This window comes from Lolium perenne, chromosome 2 (genome assembly GCF_019359855.2).
Source record: "Lolium perenne isolate Kyuss_39 chromosome 2, Kyuss_2.0, whole genome shotgun sequence".
Lineage (NCBI taxonomy): Eukaryota > Viridiplantae > Streptophyta > Magnoliopsida > Poales > Poaceae > Lolium > Lolium perenne.
In genome coordinates, this window is record NC_067245.2 from 75,667,927 (window position 1) to 75,694,652 (window position 26,726).

Here is a 26,726-nt window from a genome sequence, read left to right on the forward strand (position 1 = left end):
TGCTATAGCTTGTGTTTGCAAGCTCTGGTGATCATGTGATCTCCAATTGCTTGACAATTACCTACTGCTATATCTATCTATACATGTTGCCTGATAAACTGTGTTGATGCTTGATGTGTATAGCTTCTCACCATGTACTGGTGGTTGCTATGTTTGGAAAAGCATATGTATGGATAAAGTGACCTCTGTGATGCTTGCCAAGCATCCATGTTGCCTATCAGGTGATTAATTCATTTATCTGTGAGCTTTATCTTGTTCCAATGGATAATTGAGATGAACTGCTTTGCAGTAATGATTATCTTACTTGTATTACTCAAGCTAGATGGATGCCAACTATTGTTGGGGACCCTAGCTTTATTTTGAACCCTGTTGGGTAATGATAATTGTGTATGTTTGATTGGTTGGATGGTTTGGTCGTTGAGTTGGCCTTTGCAGTGATGAACTGCTAGTTTAGGTGGCTCCCACTATTGTTGGCTGTTGGGAAATTGATATAGGCTTGCTGGGTGATCATATTTGATTGACACTAGCCATTTGATGTTGAAAATACTTACATATATATATATATATATATATATATATATATATATATATAATCTGCCTATCTGATGGTTTTAAAAGGGCTAGTGTAGTCTAGGTACGTTTGGTTCATATGGAAGAACAACGCTTGACAACAGTATGGCAGCATAAAGCTTTCACTAAATTGTTGGGTCTGCAATACAGAATCTGCTATCGCAAAGGATTGGAAAATCGTGCCGCCGATGCTCTATCAAGACCCTCACATCCAATACTGTTATGACCCAAAGTTTTGCTTGTTTAAATTTCACCACTCGCGTAACAGTTATGAATTTAAATAATGACAATAAGTATTTTTTTAAAGTAATTTGCTGAGGAGAACCAAAATAACATAACAACAGGGAGCTATAGGTAAGATTCCCAGATATTTTACTACCGCCTCAGTCGTTAGTTGTCTATTGCTTGGACCAAAATATCTACTATTCCTATCCGGAGAAGTGCACTGCCCAAGCTATCCTTCTTCCGTTCTTATCTTTAATCCCTTAGGGGCCAAGCTTCCCTCGGCTGATCTTTATCTGCTCCCAAGTCCCAACAGTGTAGAAGTACACTATAAATACACCTCCCGTTGGAGCATCTCTGCCATCTCACCATCAAGCTAGCCTCTCTCCATTTCTTTCGGTTCCATCCATAGGGAAAGCTCTGCTTCTGCTCCTGGGATTAGACAACAATATTCGTTCTTAGAAGATAGAAGAAGGAAGCTGTGTGGAAATATTTTAAGGTGTTCTAGAGAGGGCGATCAGAGGTAAGTTGTTATTTATGTCCAAGCTGATCTCTTAGTAAATTCCTCCATCCAAGCTAAATGATCCACCGAGTCATATTTCTATACAAAAGCACGAATACAAATGTCCACCTGCTTCCCACTGGTTCGGACCAAACTAGCTAAATAATATTTTCACCTGTATACTGGATTAAGGGCTAACACTACTCAGTCTGTCCTCTGAATTTAATTACTGGGATTTAACATACATGATCTGATAAAATAAATTAGACAGGCTATGCATGTATATACTTGGAACATGAACAGTGACAAAGAACTGAAATAAACATCAGGATGACTAGCTCTTACGTGAACCATACGTGTACTTAAGGAGAAGTGTGGTACATTTACCAAAACTTATAGACTATGTAATATGACTAGGTCCAGGAGCGGCACAAGTTTAATCAACGAGGAGACTCAAGGCAAGCTGCGTATACCAGAATGTTCTTGTCTGCTTTGTATTCCCTAGATTGATTTATTTGGTTGCGATGCTTATATGTGTATTGTTTGCTATATCTCTATATCGGTAGAGTTATTTCTTTTGCATTTTTAGCATATTTTAATAGTTGCATATTGGTCAAGCAAGATAAAATATGGGATCATATATCAACAAATTGGTTGGTCATAATCATGAAAAGTGTGGTGTATCCAGCCTGAGACGGTCGATACCTGAAAGGTGTGGGATGGCAGGCCCGGATGGGAAGGCCCACACAAGTAGGGGACTCGACGACGTGATTCTCAGAGATCGATACTATCACGAGGTGGGATTATGACAATTGATTTGCTGATACTCTGCAGAGGCTTAACTAAAACTTAAGTTTTAATATATATTAAGGAGGATATGGATGTTGGTGTTGCTTGGTTTATGCCAAAGGGCGTTTAGTCGCTATGAGTGCATATCGCACCCTGCTGAGCTATGGGGATATAATTGACTGTAAAATCTGTATATTCTTGCTGAGTATGTTTAACATACTCACAGTCTTTTATTTTTATCTGGTATGCGCAGATCAATTTTAGGATCAAGTGGCGACGGCTGAAAATCCATATGACGACATATAGCGTAGAAGTGGAGCGAGATATTAATAGAAGAAAATATCACTAGTGTTGTAATAAATAAGTTGTACTTGTAATATTTGATAATGAATAAAGTGGAGACTTGCTTGGCATTTGTCAGTGATATTTCACTATTTAGCCTTGTATGCTTATGGTTCCTTCAAATCATAAGCATACGGCGGCTGTCATTCTCCTAGGCCGTGGCTTGGGGCGTGACAGTTAAAGTGGTATCAGAGCCAAGGTTTTCACATAATATCTAAAATTAAAAATGAAAAATAATATAATAGGTAATAATCATATAGACATAATGTTATGCGTAAGATAGCGTTGATGTTTTTATTATCCAAGAAATCCAGCGCAAGTTGTGTGCAAAATAAAGGTAGAATAAATGAATAGTATTTATTTTGCATTAAGGCACCATGGACTCATGTTTTGCTTTTCTCACTAGCTTATCTTTTAAATAACATGAACTGATTTTATTGATGATGATTAGGAATTTCCCTTAATTATTAGTAATTTTCTTATGATAGATGGATGATGGGAACATAAACAATGTGAATGGTGCTAGCAATAGCTACTCGGGGGATGTGATCCGTAATGTAGATGGACAAGACCATCTAGCCCATTTGCTTGCTGATATTATTGAAAAGCAAGAAAGAACCCAACAAAGGCAAATGCAAATAGTAGAAGACATTGCGAGGAGTGATGTGAAACGTAATAGACTTGGAGATTTTCAAAAGTTAAGGCCTCCAACTTTTCTTGGTACATCTAATCCTTTGGAAGCTGAAGATTGGATTATTGCCATGGAAAAAGCCTTCGATGCAATGGGTTGTACTGACAATGAGAGAGTTTCCTTCGCAACGTACATGCTACAGTCTAGTGCATTCGAGTGGTGGGATGCTCATAGGAAGTCTTACGAGCAAGATGTTCAAATTACATGGAAGTTATTTAAGGAAGCTTTCTATCAAAAGTATTTTCCAGAAAGTGTTAAAAGGATAAAAGAGAAGGAATTCCTTGAATTAAAACAAGGGCACAAATCAGTTTCAGATTATGAAATTGAGTTTTCTAGACTTGCTCGATTTTCCCCTGCTTTTGTTCAAACTGATAGTTCGAAGGCCCGACGGTTTGAGAGTGGATTACGCCAACCTCTTAAACGACGTGTCGAAGCTTTTGAGTTGAACTCTTTCAGGGAGGTTGTGAACAAATCTCAACTCTTAGAAAAAGGTTACCATGACGAAGTGGAGGAGGTGCAACAAAAATCAAAGAAGCCCAAATTCAATATGCATCAACCTCAGGAGGACTTTCAAGAAGAAGTGAGGTTTTCAATGTCTACGGGTGAAGTTTCTAATGCCCGAGAGACACCATGTCCTATTTGCAATAGAGATCACCCTCCTCATTTTTGTCCATACCGCTGGGGAAGATGCTACAAATGCGGACAAGCTGGGCACACTCAAAATCGGTGTCCATCTTTGAAGCTGAATAGCCCTATAGCTCAAGTCGCTCCATCAAAACCAGCATTATTGCCGGCCCCTGCACAACCTTTGTATTTGACTGGACCCACTCTGCTAAATAATTCATCATGTCAAGCTCCAGCGCCAAATAAGGTTCCTCACGGACAACCAAATAAGGGAGAGAAAAATCTTGGAAGAAATCATGCCCAAGTCTATAATATAATCAAGACTAACAAAGAGGAGCCTGATAAAGAAGTACCAGGTAACATATAATATTGCACGATTTTAATGTGTCTTTTTCTTCGCTAGAAAAAAAAAAAACTCAAGCAAGGTTAGTAATAGTGCAATTGTAAAACATAGCTTACGTACTCCATATTATATCCGAAATTTCGAGGACGCAATTTTTATAAGGAGGGAGGAATGTTATGACCCAAAGTTTTGCTTGTTTAAATTTCACCACTCGCGTAACAGTTATGAATTTAAATAATGACAATAAGTATTTTTTTAAAGTAATTTGCTGAGGAGAACCAAAATAACATAACAACAGGGAGCTATAGGTAAGATTCCCAGATATTTTACTACCGCCTCAGTCGTTAGTTGTCTATTGCTTGGACCAAAATATCTACTATTCCTATCCGGAGAAGTGCACTGCCCAAGCTATCCTTCTTCCGTTCTTATCTTTAATCCCTTAGGGGCCAAGCTTCCCTCGGCTGATCTTTATCTGCTCCCAAGTCCCAACAGTGTAGAAGTACACTATAAATACACCTCCCGTTGGAGCATCTCTGCCATCTCACCATCAAGCTAGCCTCTCTCCATTTCTTTCGGTTCCATCCATAGGGAAAGCTCTGCTTCTGCTCCTGGGATTAGACAACAATATTCGTTCTTAGAAGATAGAAGAAGGAAGCTGTGTGGAAATATTTTAAGGTGTTCTAGAGAGGGCGATCAGAGGTAAGTTGTTATTTATGTCCAAGCTGATCTCTTAGTAAATTCCTCCATCCAAGCTAAATGATCCACCGAGTCATATTTCTATACAAAAGCACGAATACAAATGTCCACCTGCTTCCCACTGGTTCGGACCAAACTAGCTAAATAATATTTTCACCTGTATACTGGATTAAGGGCTAACACTACTCAGTCTGTCCTCTGAATTTAATTACTGGGATTTAACATACATGATCTGATAAAATAAATTAGACAGGCTATGCATGTATATACTTGGAACATGAACAGTGACAAAGAACTGAAATAAACACCAGGATGACTAGCTCTTACGTGAACCATACGTGTACTTAAGGAGAAGTGTGGTACATTTACCAAAACTTATAGACTATGTAATATGACTAGGTCCAGGAGCGGCACAAGTTTAATCAACGAGGAGACTCAAGGCAAGCTGCGTATACCAGAATGTTCTTGTCTGCTTTGTATTCCCTAGATTGATTTATTTGGTTGCGATGCTTATATGTGTATTGTTTGCTATATCTCTATATCGGTAGAGTTATTTCTTTTGCATTTTTAGCATATTTTAATAGTTGCATATTGGTCAAGCAAGATAAAATATGGGATCATATATCAACAAATTGGTTGGTCATAATCATGAAAAGTGTGGTGTATCCAGCCTGAGACGGTCGATACCTGAAAGGTGTGGGATGGCAGGCCCGGATGGGAAGGCCCACACAAGTAGGGGACTCGACGACGTGATTCTCAGAGATCGATACTATCACGAGGTGGGATTATGACAATTGATTTGCTGATACTCTGCAGAGGCTTAACTAAAACTTAAGTTTTAATATATATTAAGGAGGATATGGATGTTGGTGTTGCTTGGTTTATGCCAAAGGGCGTTTAGTCGCTATGAGTGCATATCGCACCCTGCTGAGCTATGGGGATATAATTGACTGTAAAATCTGTATATTCTTGCTGAGTATGTTTAACATACTCACAGTCTTTTATTTTTATCTGGTATGCGCAGATCAATTTTAGGATCAAGTGGCGACGGCTGAAAATCCATATGACGACATATAGCGTAGAAGTGGAGCGAGATATTAATAGAAGAAAATATCACTAGTGTTGTAATAAATAAGTTGTACTTGTAATATTTGATAATGAATAAAGTGGAGACTTGCTTGGCATTTGTCAGTGATATTTCACTATTTAGCCTTGTATGCTTATGGTTCCTTCAAATCATAAGCATACGGCGGCTGTCATTCTCCTAGGCCGTGGCTTGGGGCGTGACAAATACCATCACGATGTGTCAACCATCTTGGCTGGAGGAAGTTAAGTCCAGCTACTCCACCAACGCGCAAGCTACTCAGTGCATTCAGAAATTGAAACAGGCGGCTGACCTGGCAAGACAATCTTCTCTATTTCCACAAACTCATATGGCTGGGAGGCTCCGTAGATATGCAACGCAAGATCTTAGTAGCGTTTCACTCTAGCGCAATGGGAGGCCACTCTGGATTCCCTGCTACTTACACTCGCATCAGGCGTTTGTTTGCGTGGCCTAAGATGAAAGCACAAACCAAGGAGTTTGTTCAGTCTTGTTTGATCTGCCAACAAGCAAAGCTGGAATGCGTCAAATATCCAGGGCTGTTGGAGCCTCTACCAACACCTTGGCAAATGGTCACGATGGATTTCGTGGAAGCGTTGTCGACGTCTGGGTCAGCAAACAACATTATGGTAGTCGTCGACAAATTTACTCGGTTTGCTCATTTTATTCCTCTGCACCATCCTTTCACAGCAGCCAAGGTAGCAGCAGCATATCTCGACAATGTGTTCAAACTCAACAGCATGCCCAAGGTCATGGTGTTTGATAGAGATCCGATCTTCACGAGTCGATTTTGGAAAGAGTTCTTCTCACTTATGGGCAATGAGCTGCGGATGAGCAGAGCATACCACCCCCAGACCGACGGTCAGTCCGAAAGGGTGAATCGGTGTCTGGAAATTTACTTGCGATGCTTTACTCATGCATGTCCGTCGAAGTGGAGTCAGTACCTCTCTCTGGCAGAATACTGGTACAATACCAGCCATCACTCCGCCATTAACATGTCACCTTTCGTTGCCCTATAGGGACATGAGCCTAGACACTGGGGCCTTGATTCAACATCAACTTGTTCTGCACCACCTCTGGAAGTTTGGCTAGCTGAACTCAAATTGGTACAACAGGTGTTGCAATAGAACCTGGCGCACGCGCGACAGTATATGAAGAATCATGCAGACAAGAAACGGACGGAACGTACTTTCACAGTGGGTGAGGAGGTCTTCATCAAGCTCCAGCCTTACATCCAGCAATCAGTGATGAAACGCTCCAACCAGAAGTTGGCGTTGGCAATTGCACCTCATAAGCGACAAGGTTTTTTTTTTTGCGGGTAAAAAAAAAAACAAAAAAAAAACCTTGTCGCTTATGAGGTGCAATTGCCACTGGAATCCAAAATACATCCGGTTTTCCACGTCTCACAGCTTCGAAGGGTTTTGAAACAAGGTATGCATGCTTCCTCTTCATTGCCAAAGATTTCTGACGACATTCCTCGCCCCGTCAAGATTTTGGAGCATCGCTGGCGTCGAACACCGTCAGGACGCCGCGAACAGGTCCAAGTCCAATGGCCACCTGACAGCGGCAAAGATATCACCTGGGAGGACAAGCTACAGTTCCAGCAACAATTCCCTGAAGCTCTAGCTTGGGGGCAAGCCATGTCTCAAGGGGAAGGGGATGTCAACAGCCTTACCGACAAGCAGAAGACCAGAGAGGAAGTGGGTTTGAAGGAAAGAAGCCCAAGACCCAAGCGAATCATCCACCCAAATCGATGTCACACCGGGCCGGACTGGACCCGGTGAGCAACGACGACGGCCCTCTCGTCCAGTATAAAGGCATCGAGGCTTCTTCAGGAACGGCATCCTGGGGATCAGGACGAACGGCGGCGGCGAAATCTCCTCCTGTAATAGGATAGCCTACCTCCGCGGAGGAATTTCTTGTACCAGATTCGTACTCAATTGGAACCGTATAGAGTTGGATCTATCTGTATCTTAACACAATTTATGTGACATTGTTTCATTTCTATGAAAAGGAACAAGACAAAATTCCTTATTTCTAAAAAAAAAGTTACCATCGTGAACCCGTCAAATCCCTCACCAGTCAGTCACCATTCACCAAACCCTCACCGCAAGGGCAATTTCGGAGTTTCAGGAAGCTGTCCGTGGGCCTGTGTGGAGCTTTATTTAGCCGGCAGCACCACTACTTTGCCACCCTCCGCCTACACTCCACTCATCACTCTCCAGTGAGCAGTAGTAGAAACAGAGCTCGGAAGTAGCCGCTCGAGCCTCTCCACCTTCCTTTTCTGTTGTTTGGTCTCGGTGCGCTGGCCATGGGTGCCGCGAGCGCAAGAAGGGGCTCGGCCTTGGCCGTGGCCGCGGCTGTGGCAGCGATGATGTGGGCGGGGACGGCGGCGGCGGCCGTGTACGAGGTGGGCGACAAGCTGGGGTGGACCATCATGAACAACCCCGACTACGCCAGCTGGGCCAAGTCCAAGAAGTTCAGCGTCGGCGACACCATCGGTACGCCTCCAGTCTCCCTCCTGCTTCCTCTCACACAGCACACTCACGCACTCCGTTGCTCGCGCTGCGATTTTTTCCTTCCAATTTCTGGGGCATGGGTGCGAAGAACAAGAGTCCCAGTCGTAAACTAATTAACCACGCTTTTGTCGGCGAAACCTGAGGTGATTCCCGAGTCTGAAGCTCTGTATGCACGTACATGGCAGTATGCTGCTCAATTTCATGACCTGCGCTTAAGCTTAAAGTTACCTTCCACCCTACGGGGAGTCGGGATGCTGGTATGTCCGTCCCGGTGTGATCTTGCAGAAGTTCGCGCGAGCAAGAGCCAGAGCATCTCTCACTGTGTGGCTCTAGCTATAGCTTGAGTGCAGAGTTTGTGATTCCGAACTTAAGGAAACTCAGTATTTAAAATGTGAAACATATATTTTTAGTGTTTCAAAAGAAGAATTGAAAATTGCGTGGATACATGCATATGTTGTCTACATGTCTGCAGAGTTTCGCCAAATAATAATACGCTGCATATTTGGCTACACAAAAAATCGAAAATATCACGAAGTATTTTGAAGGAAACCAGATATGAATATATTTTTTGATGAAAATTTAGCCATACATTTAGACAGCTTGCCAATTTGTAGTAGTAGATGAAATCCTACCGCCGGTCCACCACAGCACCACAATCGTGGAGCAAGGAAGAAGCGGGCCCGAGTCCCCACTTCCGAAGTTACTTTTAACAGAAATTGCTCGCATGAAGACACACGGCAACTCGACCTAGAAGTAGCGATCGGCTGGATGATTGTGTTGTGCGGCATAGAATAGAAGGCTCTGGATGAGCGACGTCGTTATCCATCCCTGAATAACCATTTGCTTGCTTGGCTTTTGCTGTAACCTTTCGCCACGCAAGAGCAGAGCACCCAACCCACCGCCGTGCTAGCATGCAGCTGGCTTCACGGCCGTCGATCGGCCGGCGGTGCTTATCCAGCGCAGCGTGATCCTTGCTGTGATTCGGTGCGGCGCGACCACCGCCCGCGCCGCGACGTGCGTGACTCCAGTCGAAGCCTCATTAACTGGCTCTCGCTGCTCGGTGGTGCTACACCGCACACACTGCAAAGTCGTGTCGTGTTTGGAGGCCGACATTATTGAGTTCTAGCAAGACTCGTAGTGTGTTGTTTGCTAGCTTTTTGCGGTATTTTCTCCGCAACAAGCTAACAAACAACAAAATATTGAATAAATACATTTGAATTTGGTATAAATATTATGGAACAGAGGGAGTGGAAGTACTCATTTGGTGAAGATTTCAAATTTGCCACATTTGTTGAAACCGGTTGCATCGTGTTCACCATCAATGTACCGTGAAAAAATAGTAGTACTAACTCTGTTCATAAATACATGCCTTAAATTTATCTAAATTAGCATATTTAGATAAATCTAAAACATGCTATGGACGGAGGGAGCACCATTTTGGCTGCCAAGCTAGGAGTGTATAGATGATGGCTTAATTAGATGACATTGTAGCTTATTAGTCTAGGTATACTAGTTAAACATGGTGTTGATGAGCCTGAAAACTTCGGTAACATGGGGGAAAGACGTTAACATGAGTTGATGGTAGTAGCAAAACTCCACACATGGTATTGCTAGCAAGCAGGTCTAGCGGGCGGCAGTGGTGCACAGTTCATAGCTGTAGCTGCAGTTTAGCAGAGCTAGGGAGCACCCAGTTTCTGCAAAGACTGAGATATCCCCTACGATGACGTGACGCCAGCCTTTCTTCCCCGGCAGGGCGGCAGTGAGCCCCGCGCCATGTAGTACGTGTCAGGCCGCAGGGCCCCTGGCCTCGCTGGGACTTGGCTGGCCCTGGCCGTATCCGCAACGACAACGTGACCGGCGCCGGAGTGCCGGTACGTCGCGGTCCAGTGCGCAACCGCATCCGCGCACACGCCGAGGGCGTTGGAGAAGAGACCCCAACCACCCACCGCCCAGCCTGCCTTTCGGCCCCCTATGTACGTATTGTGCTACTCTTCACGCTTTGTTGGCGGCGACCTGTTTAGTGAAACAAACTAGAATCCGTGAGCTCTTAGGCCATCTACAGCGCAAAATGCTTAGATTTAGGTGCTTGCAAAAATAAACCGAGTGTTTTCTTCAGCATCAACGCTTATGTGTATAGGAGAGATGCTTAGTTATGCATCTAAATGCCCAGTATAAATAAGCATCTTAAATTGTACATGCTCTTAGCCTAAAATGCGTGGCTAGTTGGCTGACGTCAGCGCATATCCTTGGAGGCACTTCACAAACATACTCGTGCTGCTCATGGTCTGGAGTAGCAGACATTATTCGAGTGCAGCGTTTTGTAGCTCGAGCTACATCTAGCTCTTTTTTTTTTGGGAAAAACAATCAAAAACTACGTTCAAAAGTTTCAGAAAATCCCTACCGCCGATGTATTATACCGACCTGCAAAATCTCATCTTTAAGTATCTTGTATCTTGGGCTGTGCAAAAATGACAAAAAGTGAGTTCTGTGCAAATCTCGAAATCTCCATAACTTGTCATTTTTGCGTGGCCGACGATACACGGAATTTAGAGTTGATATTTTATGGGTTGCTAGAATAAATGATTGTATATCTAGCAATTTCTTCCAGATTTTTTTTTTGGAACCCTTAGACGTTGTTTTAAATTTTGTTCAATAAAAAAACAAGATGCGTGTAGCCCGAGCTAAATTTGCACTTTTCGACATTATTGCCCTCTTTTGTTATGCGAAGTGGGTCTTGAAAGTTGTAAGGGTCGCTTTTGCTAAAGCGTAAAATGAAGCATGCTTGGGGAAAACGAGTAATAATGCTGGTATAAAGGCCCTGATTGTTTTGTTGATTAAGGATAAGCTTTCTTTCTCTTCACATGCTCCTGGAATGCAGGGCATTCTTTGCAATTTGTAGGGACCAACTGGAGAAAATTGCGGCTAAAGAACTGTCTAAATGTGCTCCCTTTAAAAGCCTTTTTCCTTTTTTCTGGCATTGAACGAGCAAAATCACAACAATTGATCATCAGTGGAGTAAAATAAATTATTTCACATGATGCACAAAAACATCCAGTACTATGTCATCCGCACAATTCTGGGCGATATTTCCCCCATTTCGAAAAAAATCCGCACAATTCCATTCAAAAGCCATTGTGCTTGGCAGTACCATTATTAGCATGCAACATCTTCACAACACTTTCTTTCACACCATGATTAGCAACATAATTGTGTATTCGCATACCTCTGAAATGGCAAACCGTGATGCTTGCTACTCCCTGTGTTGCAAAATAATCGTAGTTTTATTATTGCCTATGTCAAACTAATTTACGTTTGACCAAGTTTATACAAAATATATATCAACATATACAAATAACCAAATCAGTTTCATTAGATTCATCCTAGAAATTATGTTCGTAATGTATAGGTTTGATGGTGTACGTATTAACATATTTCTCTATAAACCGGGTGAAACTTAGATATGCTTGACTAGGGATAATACTGAGTAAGATTCTGGAAAGTCTCATAGTATTGCGTTTCTTCTTACGCTTATCATGTGTGGGGAAAATTTGTTCTAGTCTATAATACTGTATCCACTAGGAAAAGTTTTTACACAGATCCAAAGATTGTTCACATCAATATATATGATGCTTTGATTGTTCCTTGCTCCACTCTCTATCACCCATTCACCAATTGGGAGCTTCCTCGGTGGACCAACATCTCCTTCCTCGAGTCCTAGCTAGCTAGGGACCATGCTGTTCCTCTCCCCATCTGCCTGAAAGGCCCCTTTTGCAACTTACCAAATTATGTTGGGAACCTGTTGCCAACTCACTTATGCATGAGCTCTCATTGTCGGTTGGTTGGTAGCGCTAGGTGGGCCGAAAAGAAGACGGCACATATGCTGCCTTTAGAAAGTAATCGGAGAACCACAAATGTATGGTTTCTCAAAAACAAAAAAAGAGAACCACGAATGTATGTATATGGCTGTGGCCCGTCCACGGAGGAGATCCATGATTACCAATTTGCATGATAGGTTGCCACGCTATATTGTCTGCGATGTGGGTGGATTCCAGGTTGAGATATACCCATTGGCTGTAATGGTAGCATGCTGATCATAGCAGTATTTGTGGATCGTAGTGACCACTCGACACTTACAAGTGGCCTTGGATTGAAACTATTTATGAACAGCTGCGGGTGTTAACTCCTGAACATGTGTTTGCTAAACCAAAATGACTTATGATTTCCATCACGTTGGGAGAGAAGAATTAAGACAAATTGTCAATCACATTTGACAATTAGTCGATTGAGAGATTTTTAATGCCAACTTCTGAAGACGTAGACTGTTGTTGAGTGGGTCGGTAGGACACTTTCTGATATGAAATGCACCTGATGGTTATGCTGTCCCCCAACAGCCCAAAAAAAAGTTATTCCATGAGAATGTTGACGCTCCAGGGCCTTTTTTTTGTCAGACTGATGGCCTGATACAGTTAACAACGTGTCGATTTTATTCAATTTAATAAGTTGTGCAAATAATTGTTGTTTCCTCCATGATAGCAATGTCAGATTAACTTTCCTGAAAAATGGCGCAGTGTTCACATACAACAAGCAGTTCCACAACGTGATCGCTGTGAGCAAGGCGGACTACAAGAACTGCGACGTGACGAAGCCGACGGCCACCTGGTCCACGGGCAAGGACTCCGTCGTCCTCAACACCACCGGTCACCACTACTTCATCTGCGGCTTCCCGGGCCACTGCGCTATTGGGCAGAAGGTCGACGTCCCCGTGCTCTCCTCTGCTGCCCCTTCCACGGCACCCACGATGGCGCCCACCCCGTCCGCCGCTGGCAGTGGCTCCGCTGGCCGAGCCGCCGCCGCAGCGCCGTCGCCGCACGGCAATGCAGCGTCGACCCTAGGTTGCTCCTTCGCCCTGACGATCGCCGCATCCGTGCTGTCCGTGGCCGCTGCCAGCCTGAACCTGCTCTAGTCCCGGACTTCTGCGTCGAGGATGTGTCGCGCCTTCTGAATTGTGAGCTTGTGTTTGTCGCGCCCTCTGAATATTGAGCTGTTGGGTCATCTGGATCCTGTGTTTGTTAGGACTGTTCTGCCCTTTGTTTTCCATACTCTTATCTGTGGATCTTGGTCTGCTTTGGGTATTTATGCCGCTGGTCGTCGACTTAATGCAGTATTATTTTTCACAATCAATACCACGTGTCTCCAGCGATAACAAAATAAAGAAACGAGCACATCTTTGAACTCTTTTCTTCTAACAACATAACATAATGTCCTACTTTCCCTGTTTGGAAAGAACCCGTAGAAAAATGACATAGATGTTAGTGTAAATTAAGACATGTATCACCGTTAAAAAAAACTCACCGTCAAACTAAAGACATGTAAATACATATCAACGAGGGTTCTTCTACAATTTTATTTTGAGCCGTTACCAAGGTTGCATGTATACACATAACATTAAAATAATCAATCCACATCCAAAAGAGTATCAATATTTGTATTTCAGGAAAAAACATTCAAATAGCCTAGTTGACATAAAAAATATTTAAATAGCCTAGTCGACATTGCTGGGAGCCAACGAATCATCAAGGTGTAAGATGAAGCAGCCGAGAAAAATATCGCAAGGACAATCCTCCTCACTATAACCATGAGAAAAAAATCCAAAATTCCAACACCACCATGCGACCATACCGGTACAATATACGTTATTTAATCAATAGTTCACTACTAGGAAAAAGCCTATAGTTGGAGGCAATAGGTACCGGCGCACCACCAAGGGCGTGTGCCGGTGGTCATTGTTGCCGGCGCACCTCATTGTCGCCGCGCCGGCGATGAAGGCCTTCTGCCGGCGCACCAGTGTTGTAGGCTCGCCGGCGCTATTTCCTGGCATGGCCTCGGCCGATTCGGGCCAGGCCCAAGAATCATTGCCGGCGCACCAACCCGTGGGTGCGCCGCGGAACATTCTCTATTGCCGACGCAGCCCTGGGCAGTGCGCCGGCAATGATTCTTGGGCCTGGCCCGGGGTGATATAGCCGAAAGGGATATATGCTGCCGGCGCACCCATGCCCTGGTGCGCCGGCAGTAACCTGGGCAGTTATTTCTGCTCAACAACCACCCCCCCACTACTACCACTCCACTCCTCCACACAACCCGACCCTTCTCCCAACCCACCTATTTTTTGCCCATTTCTATCCCAAATTTAGCCAATTTGACCAAACAAAATCATATTTTTTTACCAAATCTTCCCTTCCTACATGCATCTCCCACATCCCCCTATGTAGATCTAGATCTACTATCCCGCATTGACCGCTCAATCTAGATCTAGATCTAGAAAGTCGGCTTCCATACGCCGTGGTAGCGGCGCGACGTCTCGATCTTGTTGACGAGTATATCAAACCAATAGGTGATTAATGAACAAATTGAGGAATGAAATCAACGTATATTGGACATTAATTTGAAGCAAAGCTCGTGTGTGGCATATATATATGTTGTGTTTGTGCTTGTGCTTGTGTGTGTTGGCGTTGAAAATGAGTTGCCAACGTTGCGCCGAAATGTTGATTCTTTAAGTTTCCGTTTCGGCACATTTATGGCGCTCCTATGTCCTACCGTGTAGGAAGGTCATGCCGAAATTTTCCGTGAAAACTACCGACGGATGCATGGTTCTAATCAATTATGTAATCTTACCATGCAGGCGATAATGGTTATCGAGATGAGTGAAAGCATCGTGATGAGATATCTGAAACACGCGATCATCGACATGTATGAAAATAACCGCACGGAGGTATTGTGTCCGTGCCGGAGATGCAAACGAGGGAAATGGTTTGATCCGTATTCAGGCAAATTGCAGGGGCACCTGCTCACTAATGGTTTCATGCATGGACACACTCAATGGATGAGTGATGATGGCGCGGAGGTCAATGGGGCGACGGCAGCAGGTGGTAATAATGGCCGGCAAGAAGGAGGGCATCATGATATTGATGACGATGAAGAGCTTGTCGCACAGGACGATAACCTTGACGACGACAATAACCTTGACGACGACGAAGAGGTGCCGCTAGCTTCAGTCGTGCGGGACCCTCATCTTCAAGATCTGCTTCTCGAAAAGACGAAAGGCGCCAAGCGGAAATCAAAGCTTGAGCAACTCGAGATAGACTCGAATACTCTGTTGTACGACTCAGGTCGCGGGTTGGGGGAGTCTCGCTTGAGAGTAGCGATCGATGTGCTGCAGATGAAGGCGAAACACGGATGGACGGACACACGCATCGACGACATCCTGGAATACGTGAAAGATCTCCTTCCGCCGGAACACGTGTCCTGGTAGTCTAGCCGAGGCCAAGAGAATCACGTGCCCTCTCGACTTACCCCACGAAAAGTATCACGCCTGCATCAATGACTGTATCATGTATCGCAAGGAGCACATGGACAAGACCAAATGTCCTGTGTGTGAAGCTGAACGGTACAAGAAAGGGAAGAAGAAAGCTCCTCGGAAAGTTGTGTGGTACTTCACGCTCGCCCCCCGGCTTCAACGGTTCTACGCGGACCGCAAGGAAGCAAAGCTCATGCGCTGGCACGCAGAAAGAAAGGAGGCAGTGTTGAATGATAAAGAGCGGATTGAGCACCCAGGTCGACGCACCCTTCGGATGCAAGCCGATGGAAAGCATTAGACAATGAATTCGGAAGTTTTGGGGCAGATCCCGAAACATCAGGTTGGGTGCGAGCACGGACGGATTCAATCCATTCGGAAACCGTAGCAGCACACATAGCACATGGTCCGTGTTTGTATGGATCTACAACCTCCCGCCCGGCGTGCATGAAGAGGAAGTACATACAGATGAGTATGCTAATTCAAGGGCCGACACAGCCAGGAAACGATATCAACATGTATCTCGAACTATTAAAGGAGGAGCTTGAAACGTTGTGGGCGGAGGAAGGGGTAGATACATGGGACGCCGTCGCGGAAGAATATTTCCCTTTGAGAGCCGCGTTGATCACGACGGTGCAGGACTACCTCGGATACGGTTACATTTCGTGCCGGGTGTGCCATGGACACAAGGCATGTGTCGTGCATGGAAGAGACGATGTTTTTGCAGCTTGGTAAGGATCCCGGCTCTTCGAAAACAGTTTACATGGGGCATCGAAGGTGGCTACGTAAAACTGACCCGTGGAGAAAGCGTGGAGATCTGTTCGATGGTACAAATGAACCCCGAGGACCTCCACGTAAGAAGAGCGGCGAAGAGATCGATACATTACCGAAAGGTTGGAAGGAGTGCCCTGCGCCGGGAAAGATTCGTCAAAAGCCTGGAGAGAAGAAGAAGAAAAAGGAAACGACGCCGCTCATTGGTGTATGGAAAAGGAGGTCCGTGTTTTGGGACTTGCCGTCTTGGAAAATTCTCGATACACCTCACTGCCTTGATGTCATGCATATTACAAAGAACGTGTGCGAGAGCTTGCTTGGCACTCTTCTCAACATGCCGGACCGGACCAAAGATGGGCCGAAAGCAAGACACGACCTGAAAGTTTTTGGGCATCAGGGAAGAGCTTCATATCCCGGCGGCCCAAGAGGGACATTCGGAGGAGGAGGCGTACGGCGGTCGAAGCGCAAAAGGATTAAGCAGCCGGACTATTACTGTCCCCCTCTGCTTCACTTTTAGTCCGGCCGAGGTCGATCAATTTTTCAATTGCCTTCTAGGAGTCGAGTGCCCTTCGGTTACTCCGGCTAATAAGCGTATACATGGACCCCAAGGAACGAAACTTCAGCGGCATGAAGTCTCATGATCGTCACGTGATGATGACGCAGATTCTTCCGGTTGCAATCCGAGGTATAATGGATGACCATGTCCGTGCAACGCTGATCGGGCTCAGAACTTCTTCGACGTCATAACTCGGAAGTCGATAAGCGTGAAGAAACTCGCAAGGCTCCGTGAAGAGATCGTGGTGATCCTATGTGAGCTTGAGATGTACTTCCCGCCCGCATTCTTTGACGTGATGGTCCATCTCGTTGGTCCATATCATGGATGATATCATCGATCTAGGGCCGGCATTCTTACACAACATGATGCCGTTTGAAAGAATGAATGGGGTCATTAAAGGATACGTTCGTAACATGTCACATCCGGATGGAAGCATCGTACAGGCTGGCTCACCGAAGAGTGCATCTCTTCTCGCACGAATTATCTAGACATCGAGGACCCTGTTGGTTTGCCTCAAAACAAGCACCTTCGCAGTTCGAGGGAGTAGGCCACAAAAATGGAAGGAAGGAACTGCACGTGCACATGTCCGGTCGGACTTCCGACTTTGGACAGGCCAACTTAGTAGCGCTACAACACATTGACTTGATCGATCCTTGGTTGAAAGAGCACAAAACCATGATAGAGAACAGTGGCAAGCCGATGATGACGGAAGCAGAAATATACAGAGAGCACAACTCCTCTTTCGCGCGCTGGTTCAAAGACCACATTGATGCTAATCCCCCACCAATGGATTCTGACAAGGATAAACTAGTATTGGCCTTGTCACATGGCCCCGCGCCCAACATCATGACTTACCAAGCGTACGATATCAACGGGTACACATTCTACACTAAGAAAAAGACAAGAACAAGTGTTTACGTAACTCAGGGGTAACGATGGATTCCTGGACGGGTGACGTAAAGACTAGATACTACGGAAGAATCGAGGAAATCTGGGAGCTTAGCTACGCTGGGGAGAAAGTGTCGATGTTCCGTATCAGATGGGCTAAGAGCGTCAGAAAAAAAGACCGGTATTTCACCACCATGTTTCTACCCGAAGCCAACAAATCAAAGTCCACGAACGCCACCGCGCAGAATGAGCCATGGGTACTGGCAGAACACGTGCACCAATGCTTCTTCATAACCGACCCATCCAGGCCTAGCCGTGTTATTGTGAGGAGAGGCAAGAGGACCATCGTCGGAATGGATGGAGTCGCCAACGAGGAAGACTTCGAAGGACAAGTCGGAGACCCAATGATGGAAGAATCCGAGGACGAAGAGACAACATACACCACAAGAAGAAGCAGGACCACGCTACCGAGGTCAGGTCGACCCTTCAAAAGAAGAAGTCACGACACGGGGCTAAATTATTCAACGACGAGCAAGAAAAGCAAGAAGAAAGCGAAACACTCTTCTCAATCGATGATGTAAAACTTTATTTGCAATCTATAACTCATATTTTGTGTAATTCATAACTACTCATATGGTCATGGCCAATATTTTATGTATGACTAATTAATATTGTGTTGGTCAATATTTTGTGTACGTATAACTCATTTTTTTTGTAATGCATAATTAACTCATATTGCTTTGTTATTATCTTGAAAAGAGAAGGAAAAAATAGTATAGGATTTGTGGGAAAAGAAAAGAAACATAAAAGAAAGTGAAAAGAAATAAAGAAAAGAATAAAAATAAAATAAAATAGAAAAGGAAATGGCCAGCCAGGGTTGGGGGACAAGTCCCAGGTATAGCCGGGCTCACCTTATTGCCGGCGCACCACCTGTTTGGTTCGCCGGGGGTATAATTGTCCCCGGCGAACCAATCATGTGGTGCGCCGGCAATAAGGTGGGTCCGGCTATAGCTGGGACTTAACCGCCGCGCGACCCTCTTCTCCCTCCCCATTCCCAATCGAGCGCCGCCGCCACTGTCGATCTCGAGCGCCGCCGCCACCGTCGATCTCGAGCGCCGTCGCGCGGAAGCCCTGGACCAAGAGACCTCGCTGCACGCCGGAGCTGCCGCGCAAGGAGGAGCAGGGCATCGCCGCGGAGAGGAGGGGGAGGGCGTCACGCGCCAGCCACCGTCGCCACTGTCGCCGAGAGGAGGAGGGCGTTGCGCGCCGGCCACCGTCCCGGAGAGGAGCAGCAGGGCGTCGCCACCATCACCGTTGGTAAGAACCCCTCTCCTATCCATCCCCTTCTTCCTTCCCCTATCCATCCCCCTCTTCCTTCCCTCTCTCTGCCTCCGATTCTTGCTTTAGTTCTTGCAGTAGGTCTTGCAGTAGCCGATTGAATTTGTACATTGAATTGGCTGGTTGATATAGCAATAATGCTAGTTGATATAGCAATAATGCTCTCTGGTTCATTTAAAAAATGATGAAATGAACACTTTAGGGTTCAATTCATTCTATGTTTCATTTAAAACAAAATGGAAATGATGTACATGGTTCTCTGGTTCATTTAGTTTAGGAGTAGCTATAGTAGTAGGGTGTTTTTATGCTATGGTTTATGATGAAAATAAAAACTAGACACTAAGCAGTATGTTAGTTCTTCATTAAACGAAAATGAAAATGAAAATGGTTTTGCTAGATGCCCTGTGACTTCTTCTGGTTCAATTCATTCTTTTAAATGTGAAAATGAAAATAAAAATGCTTGCAGTACCTAGGTAGCTAGGCAAAGAGGGTTTTTTGGTTATGCTAATGCCAATTCATATAAATTAAAGTAACAATTAAGCTCTCTGGATTGAAACTAAACCAATTTTAAAATGAAATGCAAGATGCAATGCTTATGCTACTACCATATATATAAAATGCTCATGCTTATGCTACGCAATCAAGTTGAAAATGAACTTTATATATGTTGGTTTAGTTGGTTTAGATGAAATGCAAATGAAGATGCTAGCTAGGTTCATGTTTCTTAGGTATGTTCATAATAATATGATGGTTCTCTGGTTAAAATAATTTAGTAGGTTTAGTTAATAAAATTTGCTAGCAGTACATGGTTCATTTAAATGAAATGAACACTAGTTGGCAGTAGCAAATGCTACTACTGGTTTAGCTACTGGTTTAAAATTAAAATGTTGCTTAGTTCATGTTGCTTAGGTATTTAGTTCATTAGGTGGAGTTCATTGCTGGTTAGTATTTAGGGTTTCAATTTATATTTACTAAATGCTTTATATACTAAATGCTTCTGGTTTGCTTCTCGGTTGAGATGGAAATGCAAAATGCGGAGCTAGCTAGGTTCATTTAGTTGATTTATGTTGGTTTACACATTCTTGATTCATGTTTATTAAATTTTTAGGGTTCATATATAGCAAGAATGCATTCTCTGGTTCATTTAAATGCCTAATGAAATGCATTCTCTAGTTCATGCTAATAACAAAAATGAAATGCTAATATACAAAATGAATTGCTTCCAGTGTAGGTGTTGCATGCTCATGCTCATAACATGAATGAAATGCAAAATTGCTTGCTCATGCTCATGCTCCTAACAAGAATGAAATGCAAAAATGCTGCCATAAATTGCTACTGGTTAAAAATGCTCAATTGTTTGGTTCAAAATGCTCATGCATGCTCACTGGTTGTAAATAAATTTGGTTCAAAATGAAAATGCATCATTACCTACTGCCAAAAAAAGAAAATGAAATAGAGGTTTGGTTCAAAATTGATTTTACTTGTAGTAGCTAAAATGAAAATTGATTTTGTTTAGTTAATTGGCCAGTGCATGTACAAGGTGAAGGAATGTCACTTTAATTCCACTTATTTGTACACCTTTTTCACTCATTTGTATTTCTCATAGCATTCATATCATGGATTAGTTTTCTGGACCCCAAGTAATTCCCTGAAGCTTATGTATATATAATGTATTTGGTTTCTCTGTTGGGGGTATATGATTGTGGTGCCCCTGTTTGGATGATTTTATTCATCCACACATATTTTTCTTGTTGTGATAAATTGATGACCCATTTACTTGATGTACATGCTTCTCTGGAAATGAATTGGGGTTTTTTATTATAGTGGAAATGCTACTGGTGGTATTTAAATGCTGATGCTATGCATGCTGCTGTTATGGTTATGGTTATGGTGATGGTTGAGCTAAATGAACATGCTGATTATGGTGATGGTTGAGCTCCGGTGAAAATGAAGTTGTTATATATATGTTTGCATTTCTGTTACAGGGATTGAGTTGCTATTGAGTGCCGGAATGTCGATTCATTTCCGTTCCGGCAATTCTAGCACTCGGCATGACCAATTTTTAGCAAAGGTCATGCCGAATTTTTCCGTGAATTCTAACTCTTTTTCATCTTCTATTAGTGCAAGCCACCATGTCGTCTCAAGAAGAGTTAGAGGAGCACTACAATAGGCACTTCTTTAGGACGGAGGAGGATGCCGAGGCCGCTGGTGTTGGCGGCGACGAGGACCATGAGATGGAGGATGCCGCTGGGGGTAGTGCCGACGAGCCGAGCGGCAACGAGGCAAGCGACGCCGCCGGGGGTAGTACCTACGAGCCTAGCGGCGATGAGGCAACCGGCGCCGCCGGGGGTGGCGGCGAGACAAGCGGCGACGATCCTAGCGGCGCCGCCGGGAGTAGTGGCACCGGGACAAGTGGAGCCAAGAGGCCGCGGAAGGCAAGGCGCCAAACACGGTCGGCACCGGCAGAGACACGATCAAAGAGGTGGACCCCGCCAAGGTTTGCCGGTGGAGCCTAAGGATGTTGCCAAGGGGTACGGCAACCAACTAGCATGTATCCTCCGAGAGGTCGTCAATCTCAACGAGACGGACCTCCGAGCTGAGAGCAAAGCGCCTTTGCGAGCCCAGCTCATTGCGAGGTTGCACGCACGATACAAGTTCCTAGGCGACTACGCCTCCAGTCATAAAACCAACAACATTGTGAACTCACAAGCCCTCCGGAAGGTCACCAAACACCTCAGCAGCTATAAGTACATGGTGCGGAAGCTGATTGCTGAGGGCAAAGGTTTCGAAGAGGTCCACTCCGCCTTTCCGCATGTCACCCATGCGGACTTTGATGCTTTTGTGGCCAATGAAGAGCTACAAGCAACCAAGAATCGCAAGTTGTGGGGGAAGGAAATGCGGGAGCTTAACATCGGCAACCACAACCTTGGGAGCCGTGGGTACGAGGGAAAGGAGCCCTATTGGGCGAAGGAGGACGAGGCGTATGTAAATGCCGGCATTGAGAACCCCTGGCTCAAGTACAAGGACCCGCTTGAAAGAAGATTCATCAGGTCCCGGTACCATAAGAAGAAACTAACCGGGGTACTTGTCACGGACCCGAAGGTCGTAACCGACATAATTTGGTTCACGAACGACAAGAAGGTCCTGGCGTTGGAGAAAAAACTGGTAAGCAATTTACCGGTTTAATTAGATCAAGTATCGTTCATATAATAGTAGCAACATTTCTAAATGGTTCGCGTTTCTTCCGCAGGAAGAAGAAAGACAAAGACTTTCTCAAGGTGACGAAGGCTCCTCGTCCCAGGCGTCGACGGGCAGGGTAGCATGGGACAAGCCTCTCGTTTGGGCGCTAAACATCGTTAATGAGCATTCACCGACGAGAAGGCCGCATAGAGGCCGTGTGGCTGGCGCCGGTACAGGCTACAAGCATGGTCACTATGGCTTGTCGTCTGCGGCCGATAAAAATGCGCGTAATGAGAGGGAGCAGCGGGAGGCGGAGGAAATGAGGGAGTCAATCCTAGCCCAAGTCCAAGCTGGTTTGGTACCGCAACTGGTACCGCAACTCAAAGCTACACTCGTACCTGAAGTCAAAGCTGAAGTCGCCGCTTCAGTCCAAGCAGATTTCAACGCTCTACAAGCGTGGTATGAGGGTGGCAAACAAGCCCCCCCCGAAAATGCAAGTGGTTAGCTTCAACGGCAGCAACTCGATGGTGCCGCCGTCCGCCGGCAATGACAATGTTATAATGGAGACTCCTCCGGCCGCCGGCAATGTCGCTGGTGCTAGGGATTCACCGTCCATGCCGGGTAGCAGCCCCTCCGTCACTTGCACGCCCGCCGCCGCATGTGCTGGCCCGTCGACATTAGCCGAGCTCAACGCCCTCACGGTAATTAACTAATGTGTACATCAAGTTAATATATTAGTTTCGTCATCCTTGCCCTCTCTCTAACGCCATACACATGTTCTCGCAGGCACTCTCAACGCCATGCACCTTCCTGATGAGAGTAAATGACGAACTCAAAGACGTCGCGAGGGGGTCCATCCTTCGGCCCCTGGATAAGAAGTGGCACACAAGAGATATGGTGGATGACGTTTACCGGGTTGAAGTGGATCGGGCGTTACCGGGCTATGAGGATTTGTTTCCTCCTAATCAACCGCATGGTGCCGATGACGATAGCCCGTTGAATCTGGCCTCACTGAAGGGTTGGGTACTGCTATGGCCGAAGACCCTAATTCGGATCAACACCTACTCGGGGTCGACGGCAAGCAAAGACAAGCACCTTGCGGCGCCACATGTCAGCGTCCCTCCACGACAGCCGCCGGCGCCCGTGGTCATCGCCCCACCAGAACGGCTAGCTGCGCTGCAGGTCAGCGCCCCACCACAACAGCCACTGCGCCGCAGGCCGAGGAATACGAACGTGACAACTTCCAATGGGATATTCCTACGTCTTCACAAGTTGTCCATGAGGATGCGCCGGGCTTGAAATATGTGTGCTCCAAGAAGCTGTTCGATTCTCAAGAAACGGCTGAGGAGGAAAATCCTGAGGAGGTCGCCACCGCCGCCGTCAAAAATATGTTGAGCCCGAACACAATCCGTGCTACGGCCACTACGGCGATGGAGGGTCCATCAGTACAACCCAAGAAGAGGAAGAGGCAAAATAAGAAGGACGCCCAAGACAAGGCGGCGGCGGCCAAATCCAAGGACAAGGTCCCACTCCTTGACAAGTTGCCAAACAATTGGCGACCTCTCGCATCACTTGGGTCAACCGATGCTGCTGAGCATGTCGTGAAGAAACTCACCCCGGATATGAGGAGCTTGCATGAGACTGTCTTGCATGTGGAGAACCTTCTTCTCAAATCAAAAGATCCTGGTTACCCTCTCTTGGTGGCGAAGGTGCCAACTGGCATGAGCTTCGTTGAGAAGTACCCCGCGGACTTGTGCTTCATCCGGTTCAACGACATCTTCAGCATCTATCGCATGCAAGCGCTCCACTTTAGTGTGGTTCGCCTAGTTGCTCTTAGCTTGTCTGCCCAGATTGTTAAGGAGGAAACGCCGACCATCGCGATAATGGACCCCTTCTATATGCGGGAGAGCATCATCTGCAACGCTGGGGATCGGGCGATTGCCACCCAGCAGGTCGAGGATTTCATGCTGGCAAACATTAAAAAGGGCGCCATTCTCATCCCTTACTTCCCCGAGTAAGTAATCACTCGCTAGTCCCCCATTACCATTCTATCCTATATCTTCATTTGCATTTCCAAAGGTTAATCCGTGTGTTTTCTGCAGAGACAAGTTCTGCACCCTCATCGTCGTGCACCCGCAACACTCGCATGCAGTCTATCTCGACTCGGGTAGGGACCACAAGAAAGACTACACCCACATCAAGGCCCTTCTCAATGATGCTCTCACCGGCTTCGCCAACAAGGCAGGCCCCCTCAAAGTAGAGAGGAAATCCCGAGGAGGCTTGGTCTTAACCCACACAACCAACTTCCCCGCCTCGTCAAATGACGCCCGACAATGGGATGGACGCGTGGTACGCCATCCTTCGATGCAGGAGTACATAAAGTACGCAGATGACATGTTGCTGCCGTAGAATCTCGTAAAACAGGTTTGCAAACATGGCGGATGTCCCCGATAGAGAGATTAGAAAGAACTGGGGTCGCATCCAGCAGCTTCATTTGCACGATAATCCCGCAGGATGTCAACAATAGGTCCGGCGAAGTTCTTCTACGGCTATGGTCTACCACCTAATGACGAGATAGAACTCCGCTTGGAGATGTCGCGTGATGAGAGGCCGTTCAACTCGCTTGAGGGCTGCCGTCCATTCCCCCCTAGGCGTACAACCTGATCCTACGACGGGAACACTTGCTAAAGCTTGAACGATATGTCCTTGAACTTCCGTACTATAATAATTGCTATATATTCCCATAGAATCGACTAGTTGCTTTTATTTAGTTGTATGAATGTGCATGTGAACATGTGTCTATAGTTTCATTTACTTTGCTATATATTTCAAGATTATGGCGTACATAGCTTAATAATTATTTGCATTTACTCGACCACTACTTGCCTCGTATTTGGAGTTCGCCGATGATTAGAATGTTCGGTCAATCGTACACTCGGGGGTGGAGCCAGTGAGCCTTGGTGCGACGGCCACAAGTATCAATCTATTGTGCATCCTACCTAGCCTCACTGACTCCATCCCTGGATGCTAATATTTGTTTCGACCGACAAAGTATGAGGCACGCCATTTAATTCGTACTACTTGTCTTCTATTTGAGTTCGCACTTCTTAATTGCATTGGCCGATGATTAAAATGTTCGGTCACTTGTACACTCCAGGGTGGGGCCAGTGAGGCTTGGTGTGATGGCCACAAATATCAATCTATTGTGCATCCTACCTAGCCTCACTGACCCCATCCCTGTATGTTATTATTTATTTCGACCAACAAAGTATGAGGCACATGCTATTTAGTTCATACTACTTGTCTCTTATTTGAGTTGGCACTTGTTCATTGCATTGGTACTAACGTTTTACTTGTCTTGTGAATGGAGATGCCGACGACATATGTCGTGTACAAGGGGAGGGTTCCTGGAGTCTACGACGACTGGGAGGACTGTCGGAGACAGGTGCACCATTTCAGCGGCAACAGCTACAAGGGATACCCCACTAGGGTGGAGGCGGAAGGAAGATACGCCCGTTATCTAGCGGGAGAGATGAGGGATATGAGGAGGAACCGGATGAAGACCATGGCCTTCGTGATGATGGTCATCATGACCATGTTGGTCATGTTCTATGTGATTGTAGTTTAGGTTAGGACCTACATTGTGAGGTGTATGACGATACTTGTGACGACTATGTACCAAGACTTCTAACTTTGTGAAACTTCATCGTTCGGTGTTGCATATGCACATGTGTTGTATGAATCAACATTCCGAAACGAGACTTGCGTATTTGTGTACTGATACCGAAATGAAACTTGGCTCTCTATGTGCTTCTCATATTGCATGTAATACTGTATAAATATGAACTGCGTTGTAAATATATACTGCTGTCAAATATGTATTGTAATATGCTGGAAAAAAGCTGAAAAAAGAATTTTCGAATTTATTGCCGGCGCACCTAAATGACTCTATCGCCGGCGACGTGGCATGCGCCGATCGGAAGCACTACTGCCGGCAGCGGATGGTGCGCCGGTGAAATCGTCCTTTGCCGGCGAAAGCGTCGAAGGCGCCGGCAAGATCCATCTATCGCCGGCGCACTACTCCGTGCGCCAAGAAGGCCATTTATCACCGGCGCGTTCGCACCGGCGGGCTCGTGGTGCGCCGGCAATGGGCCTTTTAGGTTCGCCGGCGGTAGGCCTTTTCCTTGTAGTGGTTGCGATAAACATGGATGAAACTGACTCTTCCTTCTATGTATTTCTTCT

The 26,726-nt window shown here is 45.5% G+C and overlaps 2 protein-coding genes across 8 annotated transcripts; both read left to right on the forward strand.

The window, feature by feature from the left end:
• Positions 1–794: 794 nt before the first annotated feature.
• LOC127332990 (uncharacterized) lies at positions 795–5,963 on the forward strand. 7 transcript variants are annotated; one of them, XM_051359303.1, is made up of 5 exons: positions 795–1,315; positions 1,712–1,752; positions 2,914–4,096; positions 5,179–5,219; positions 5,804–5,963. In XM_051359303.1, exons 3-4 carry the CDS (start codon positions 2,914–2,916, stop codon positions 5,199–5,201), a joined length of 1,206 nt encoding a protein of 401 aa, XP_051215263.1. In that variant the 5' UTR covers positions 795–1,315; positions 1,712–1,752; the 3' UTR covers positions 5,202–5,219; positions 5,804–5,963. The 7 variants fall into 7 exon arrangements, 3 of the variants coding, with proteins under 3 accessions (XP_051215263.1, XP_051215265.1, XP_051215264.1); XM_051359305.1 differs by lacking the exon at positions 5,179–5,219; XM_051359304.1 differs by lacking the exon at positions 1,712–1,752.
• Positions 5,964–8,078: 2,115 nt separating this feature from the next.
• Positions 8,079–13,581, forward strand: LOC127332991 (mavicyanin). The gene is made up of 2 exons (XM_051359307.2): positions 8,079–8,382; positions 12,969–13,581. The coding sequence occupies exons 1-2, from the start codon at positions 8,193–8,195 to the stop codon at positions 13,361–13,363; spliced, it is 585 nt and encodes a 194-aa protein (XP_051215267.1). The 5' UTR covers positions 8,079–8,192; the 3' UTR covers positions 13,364–13,581.
• Positions 13,582–26,726: the final 13,145 nt, after the last annotated feature.

Bases quoted from the DNA above. Each gene is read 5' to 3' on its own strand.
- LOC127332990 (XM_051359303.1), top strand. From the start codon at position 2,914: ATGGATGATGGGAACATAAACAATGTGAATGGTGCTAGCAATAGCTAC. The intron at 4,097-5,178 runs GTAACATATAAT...TAATATGACTAG, and splicing joins GCCTGATAAAGAAGTACCAG to GTCCAGGAGCGGCACAAGTT.
- LOC127332991 (XM_051359307.2), top strand. From the start codon at position 8,193: ATGGGTGCCGCGAGCGCAAGAAGGGGCTCGGCCTTGGCCGTGGCCGCG. The intron at 8,383-12,968 runs GTACGCCTCCAG...AAAATGGCGCAG, and splicing joins CAGCGTCGGCGACACCATCG to TGTTCACATACAACAAGCAG.